We start from the raw sequence: 7,868 nt of genomic DNA on the forward strand, positions 1-7,868 counted from the left end.
TAAATTTTTCAGCTGACAAAAAGTAAGTTTTGTGGTTGCAGTGAAGTTTACTTTGTCTCATAGTGATTTCCTACTCAGCATATCTTCTGTTTTTTTTTTTTTTTGGGTCAGAATATTAAGAGTGTATCTCAATCATTGGCATACCTATAAAAGTGAAGCTGCCTTGTTCACAAGCTGATAAATGGTGTTATTTATTCTATATATGGAATCCACATCAATTGTAAATGAAATGGAAAAAAGATGCCATTAACTCTTCCAATTTAAGCACAATCCAAATCTGTACATATTGGAGAACATGCTTTCCTGGGAATGGAGAGGAGAGTGACAACATGCAGTAATGAGTAAAAACAGCGAAAATGGTTAAAGATGGTCGAGAGACATACAACAAAGCATAAATGGCTCTTAAATATCTGACATATCTCTGATGAGCTACACACAGTGGCTTGGGAAAAAAGTTATTTACAACTGGGAAAAAAAAAAAAAGACAATTTACACCATTACAGCAAGACAAAACCTCAACTTCTGTGAAGTTCTGCAATCCTTTTACGCCATTCAAATTATGACAGTTTTATGAGATGCTAAAGTTGAAATGTGTGGTAAGAGAAATTCTGGGCACAAACAAGAAACTTCCCTCCATATTTGGTATGATCAAACATCTTTTAAATGCTAGGAAAACTAAGATGTTTCACACATCAAATTCCACCATAAGGTTTGCTTCACTTCTGTCCCGATTTCCACTCCTGAATGGCAGAACGTAAGGTATGGTTTGGAATCAATGTAGAATGCTGCAGTGTAAGCTTAGTTACAGGCGATACATTGTGTTTACTGAGCCATGCCTTGATTGCTCTGTGCTCATATGTAAAACCATCAGCAGCAATATGTGGATCATCCATTACTTCCTACATTAACCAAGTCACAACATGAGTACGATGTTGATAACAACAACAACATCTTAAACACTTGATTATGAAACAAACGTCCATCGGTAGTTTCATGTGTAAATGTTGCTCGCAAATTGATTCTCCTACATTCATGCATTTGGAAAGAGAGTGACAAAAGAATCTAGATATGTGAGAACTATATCTCATATTTACACCCATCATTTCTTTTCTATCTCCCTTTAAATGCACTATAAGCATTTACTTTTATGAAGGTAGAGAATCCAAATGATATAGCTTGGGCCTACAGTGTACTAACACTTAGTTTTAATAAAGTCTAAGAGAAGGAGGGTGGAAAAAACCAAACTCAAGGTCATTTGGTGATAAAGACTCTGATACTATGTCAAACCATAATATGTTAGAAGGCTTAAACTTTTAGTTTTAAGCGAACACTGGTGAAAAGTTCTGCTATAATCTCATATCAAGGACTAACCAAATGCCAACCAGACGAGTGGGCCCTTTACCTGAAGAATTGGACAATAATATTGACTTGGTTGGCACATGCGATTTCTTCCCACTTTTGCAGTAGCATTTGCCACACCACAGATTCTTTTGAGTAGAGGAAGAACTTCAGTATCAAGATCTGGCCTATCTCTGCATCTCAGTGCTGAGCATCTTAGGGCAATTTGAGCCAACTCTTCTGTCTCAGTCAGTGGCCAATCTCCAGCTGATTTATCTAAAATACGAGAGAAGGAGCCATTTTTAACCGCATTTTCAACAGCCAAAATGACTCCACGTGCGTGGCGACCAGTTATCAATTGAAGAGTTACAATTCCCAATGCATATACATCTGATTTTGGTCGGACAGTGCCAGTTCTCTGATACTCTGGATCCATGTAATGCAGAGTCCCAGCAAGAACAGATTCTCTGTACTCAGTGATATCGTCAGGTATGATGTCTGAAAGGAGTTTAGCCAATCCAACATCTGAAATTTTGCTCACATAATTTCTGTCCAGCAAGATGTTTCCTGGTTTCATGTCTCGATGAACAATTGGCTCAGGCTTTGAATTATGCAAAAATGATAACCCACAAGCCACTTCAAAAGCTATACGGAATCGAATGAACCAAGGAAGTGGTGGTTTCCCACTGTTACTGGAAAGATAGTCATCAAGGCTTCCATTTTCCAGGTATTCATAAACAAGGCAGCCAGTTTCAGGACAGGCTCCTAGCAGCAAAACCATGTGTGGATGGTGTAGCTGACTCAGAATCTCAACCTGCAAGAAAAAGGGAAACAACCAAAAGAAATGCCTGTCATGTGATTACAGTAGCTAGTAAGGGAATAAAGTGCAATATGCATTGAAGATATTATAAACCACATCAGTTGGTTAGAAAACAAGGAACAATGAGAGGTAAAGGTGCACATATATGGAAGTTTAAATAATTCCTACACCAGGAAGGTATCAAGAGGTCAGTTGGACATATGGGATTGCCGTTGCCATTATTATACATGGTTAGAATTAGAAGCAAGGAGTTTTGAGGAAAACTGGAAAGAAAAACAGCAGGAATAATATTCAAGATAAGTCAAGGATCAACTATTTGGTAACTTTATGGATACAAACTTTTCCTCTTTTGCTGGTGAGCTTGCCTGTTACGTGCTTGTTATAGTTAGTTAAGATGATTTGTAGTTAGTTAGAAAAGACTGCTAGTATAAATAAAGGATTGGGGAATGTATTGGTATCTTTTGATTGAAGAAACTCCTTTTATAATTTCCCTTGTAACAATGGCCAGTTTTGAGAGTTTTCAAGGTAAACAGATACTGAAGCTTGCCCATATCATGTATGAGAACAAGTTGGACAAGTATGTTCACCCATTAGAAATATCTACAGAATGAAGAACTCCATCAGATGGACATGGCAATTCAAAATCAATTCAATTTGGCACAGAAACTTTAGCTCAATCAATCACACTTCAAAAGGAAGAAGTTCAGAGGAGAAAGAAATACCTCCTTCAGAAACTCCTCTTTCTTGTTCATTGCATCCTGGTGCAGAACCTTTACAGCTACTGCAGTGTGATCAAGGCTGCACTTATAAACCTTCCCATAACCTCCTTCACCAATTAAAAGATCCTCAGAGAAGTTGTTTGTTGCTTCTGTAATTTCGTCCATAGTGTACTTTCTGTACCTCTTGTCACTTGAGAGCAATGTATCAATTATTCTCTTCCTTTCTACGGATTCTTTGAGGACATTAAGTTCAGCCATCTGCCTTTCATATGATTCTTTTGCGTACTTAATTTTTGCCTCCTCAAGTTCCTTCATGACTTTTAAATACTTTTCTTTTTCTTCAGCAGCAATCTTTCTCAAAGTCTCCTCTCTTTTCAGGGAATCATTTACTCTTCTTGATTCTTCAAGACATTCAGATGAAAGTAAATGAACCTAAAAAGCGCACACATGGAGGAGATAAGAATATGCCATGGGGCTGCATATTTTGAGACATAAAAAATATAGTATTTCGAGCTCCTAGCTATTATAGAGCTCCAGTTCTGGCAACCATGACACAATGAAGCAGAAATGGTTGTAGCTTTCAGATAAGTAAATTTTAATTAAAATCTTATCGACTTAAGAAAGTGTATAGATATTTTTCCATTTCTAAAAAATTGAATTCTTTAGGTCCTGTTTCAGGTCTAGCTTGTCCAGAAATTAGAAAATATTTGTAAAGTAATTACTTAGAAGATTTATTTACTTTAGAACTTGTTGTTTAGTTTTTCAGCTTAAGCATTAATATAACAAAGGATTAGGAAAATAAGGGTAGTTATATTGTACACCCACAAAACGTCACAATTAGAAGGGCCATAAAACTAACAAACTCTCACCTTACTTTGAGCAAGAGCCAACTCTTGACAAACCTGTTTATACATGACAATAGTACTCTGTAACTCCAGCTGCAGCTGCTTACTTCTTGCATGACTGGCTGCATATGTAAACATCACGTGAACACCATTTGTGCATAGGAAAAGCACAAGTATCAAACTAACAGGAAAGCTAAAAAAAATTACTTCTTCACATTGTGCAGAAGCCATGGAATCAAATGAGTAGATGCTTGCAGTTTCAGCATCATCTCTAAGCTCTCTAGATTGTCTTCATTTATAGTGGGATTTTTAAGAGAATATGCGGGAGTAGATGTTTGCGAACCTATGAAACTCCACTCTGACATTGATGGGAATATGTTTGTGAGAAATTCAGGTCCTCTTGCGGAAGAATTGAGTCCAGTCATTTCTCTACCAAAGCCAGCATTGACGTCTCCTTTATTGCCTTGTGCAGACATGAAGTAGCTAGAGCTAGTCTCTGTCAGATAAAAAGTGAGATAGTCAGAAACGTGACAACTACCTCTACAAATATTTATACTCATAACCCCAATCCTGCAAAAAGCATGATTAAAAATTAATTTAAAGTGGTCAGTGGACACATTCAACAGTTATGACTCAGCAGCAGATATTACTAAAAACGAAGCATTTCCAGTACCACATGGAGGAGAAGACGAAGAATCAGCTAATTTTGATATAGTTCTATCTCTAGCTACAAGATATACGTCACAAGTGTCTGGGGCACATCTTAGAACGGTCGTTGGTATCCCTGGTCCTTTTAGCTTCCTGAGAAAACAAAAACGGAATTTATGGAGAAGCCAGCATGACATCAATTACTCTGGAAATACATGGAAAGAGTATTCATTTTCTTTGATGAATTATTTGTGAAATAAAGATAGATATTTCATTATTCTTCCGAAAAAATAATTTTGTTTTGGAACAAATCTAGTATTGAAGCATCATATTCTGTGCTGCGAAACTCAAATAGAAACTTATGTCAAATGTCATAATTGTTTAAATAATACATAAATATCTATGGGAGGTTGAAATATTACATACAAAGTCATACACGCCAATAAGTGGCAGTGTTAGGATCACTTAATACTATATTATGATTGAGAAATCATATTTAAGATAGGCATAGTAAATCATTAACACAGAAAGGGTTAAAAAATCCAAAAGAAAGTATATTTTAAAGTTATGAAGTTGTCAAATTGCGTACCTTGTTAAAAAATTTGAAGAGTCAGTTCCCAACACTAATATTTGAATCTCTGATTCGGATATATATTTAAGTAGTGCGGTTGCAGGATTGTCATCTTCTAGCAATAAAGTTTCAACCTACAACATTTCCAGATTATGAATTCTGTACCACTTCAGTCTTTGCAGTAGGAAAAACAAGAAATAGAACTCACTGTGCCCGCTTTGCAGAGTTTCTTGAATGGAATAAAGATTTTCTCGAACTTCTCCTTCACATCCTGTACGTAAGCTGTTGCCACGTTGGCATCTAGATCCATAATAGGGATACAGTCTCCAGCTAACATCAGAAAATCCAACAACAGCAATGCATTAGTTTTCAAAATCAGTATCCACTGACCTCTAAAACATTTGGATGCAGAACTGTATTTGATCATGTGACTGTCTTAAGTTACATTCTGTTTAGAACTCTAGATTGCTTTCAAGGTTCAGTGTATTAGGCCCATGGATAATTTTATATGTTTCTAACCTTCATCTATCAAAAAGTAGCAATTTCTTATATGCTCCTTAGGCTCACCATCCCTGGAGCATTACAATAATGAGATGCCGCAAGAATCAAAATCTAGACCGCTCAGTCACAAGGACATCAATACCATGTGAAGGACCGTTTCAAGTTAGAAGCTTTTGTTGTGAATTAAAGTCCCAAATAGTTTGATAATGCCTAACACATCAGCCATTGACTCATAAAAAAGGGAATGTTCTATATATTTGGGCGTTGTTTTAACTTCTAGTCTAGTTAACAACATATCAGAATTAGAAAAGAGCTCCAATTCGTTATGACTAGTTCAGATTATTGTTCTAGCTAGTAATATGCTATGGCCGAGCTAATTATCCTAACCTTCTGTCTGATTTCTTAAGTTTCAGTATTCTCCCTCCAATACCAAGAATGCTCAACAATTAAAGACCATTCTGATGGATCGGAAGTCGAAGGAATTGAAAATATCTTTATTATCAACTAGACTTAAATTTAGCTCACTTTCAAGATCGAAGAGTGGTTTGCTTATGTTTGAAGAAAAGAAGAGATGTCTACGAAAATTCGAGAAAAATAAGAATTCTCTTTGTGTTAGAGCTATGTAGATTGAATTCGCAGCACAAAACAAAAGAAAGTGTTTGGTTATCTACAAATTGTACAGTAGCATACTTGCATACAGGGGAAAAACTACTAAGATTGGCTTATTAAAAGTGTAAATCATGGACATACATGGCGTTGGAATAGAAGTGATTATAGGCATAACGTGAACTAAGATGAACTTATCGGCTTGAGGCATAAGATTCTCCAACGCCCACTGGACGGCTCGCCGGCTACCCCTGCCAGCGCTGGAGCCGCCGTTGACAGCGACAGCAACTGATCTCATCCCTCCGCCGGCAAGACCAGGAATTGTAGAATGGTCAACTCGACGAAACTCGTTTCTTCGTCAAAGGCTCCAAAACTTGCAGTTAAAGATCGAACATCGCAACTTGTTCTTGAGGTCGTAAACTGTATCCGGATGCAATTTGACCAGCTGTTGACTTTTCTTTTGGGTTTTGTATTTTAGAATAAAATACATTTGCAACAACCGTATAGTATTTTTTTTAAAAAAAATTAAACTTACTTTACTTTACTTTTATCAAATCAAAATCATAATAAATTATTGTAATGAAATCATAGTTAATCCTTTTTATTGCGAAATCATAGTTAATCATTTAATTTACTCTATATTTTATCAAAACAATTTCTACTCTGGGTCGGATTTGAGCATATTTTACATTTCTACTGACCAGAAGCCTCTTAAATAGCTATAATTCTTTCCATTAAAACCAATGAATGTCTGCCAACAACTATGGATATTTTTCATATAGTTCTAAGTAAATGACACACGTGTTATGTTTTTATTTGACATTAATAAATTACACAATTATTAAATTTAATATAAAAATGAATAATAAATATATAAGAGAGAATACATATTATACTTTTGTAAAGGTGGGAATAGGTAAAGTTTTTATAAAAAGCCTATGTTCTGGATTATTTTAGGTTTAACTTAATCTATTTATTAAATAGGTTTAGGTCAAGTTTAAGTTTTTAATTAAGTCTATTTAATTAAATAGATCGAGCTTAATTTTTTAAAGCTTAACCTTTGAACTCAACAGACTAACCTATTTACATGTATATATATAATATAATATATCACACACATATTAGTTTTACAATTTCATGTTTAGTCAATCTATTTTTTATTTTTAGTTTTGTTTTCAATTAAATTGGACTTGTATATTGATTTTAATGTTATTACTTTATTATTGTATTGTATTGTAGTTGACAAGTCATTTTAATTATTATATATTGTACTTGATAAATCAAATTATATATTTATACTAATAATTCTAAAGTATATTTGAAACATTTAAAATTATAATGTGAGTTTATTTAAAATTCTCACTCTTAAGTAGGCTTTCAAGTTAGGTTAAGTTGTAGGTAGGTTCAAGCTTGAGCTGTGAGAAAAACCTCATATAGACTTCAGACTAGACTCAGGCTTTTGATTCACCACATAGGCTCAAGCTTATTTGGCTAAAGCTTAACTCAGCCTAGCCTACTTCCACCTTTATTTTTATTATGATTAAAAATTAAAAATAAATAAAATAAAATCTAAACTACTTAATTTTAATTTAGATAGCCTAACTGGAAGGAATTCTAGTCAACTTATCCAGTTTTTTCCATTGGATTCTAAGAAAAACTATACATAAAAAATTAATTACAAATAAGTTTCCAGAACTTGAATAATTGATAAAGGGTCTAGAGTAAGAGAAAATGGCATAAAAATATTCTAATGATAATTAGATATTGCAAAATATGATAATTATTTTTAAGTTTTTAGGGATTTGTCTGTGAATTAGTTT

General features: G+C 34.5%; 1 protein-coding gene across 1 annotated transcript; it reads right to left on the reverse strand.

Annotated features, from left to right (window-relative positions):
• Positions 1-376: 376 nt before the first annotated feature.
• LOC129319680 (U-box domain-containing protein 34) lies at positions 377-6,482 on the reverse strand. The gene is made up of 9 exons (XM_054964771.1): positions 6,193-6,482; positions 5,150-5,271; positions 4,960-5,075; positions 4,396-4,523; positions 3,930-4,218; positions 3,747-3,840; positions 2,881-3,309; positions 1,403-2,152; positions 377-899 (listed from the first exon to the last, which is right to left on the reverse strand). Exons 1-9 carry the CDS (start codon positions 6,344-6,346, stop codon positions 717-719), a joined length of 2,265 nt encoding a protein of 754 aa, XP_054820746.1. The 5' UTR covers positions 6,347-6,482; the 3' UTR covers positions 377-716.
• Between the last annotated feature and the right edge of the window lie 1,386 nt (positions 6,483-7,868).

Source organism: Prosopis cineraria, unplaced genomic scaffold, assembly GCF_029017545.1.
Source record: "Prosopis cineraria cultivar Desert tree isolate PC_DT_omini unplaced genomic scaffold, ASM2901754v1 PC9, whole genome shotgun sequence".
NCBI lineage: Eukaryota > Viridiplantae > Streptophyta > Magnoliopsida > Fabales > Fabaceae > Prosopis > Prosopis cineraria.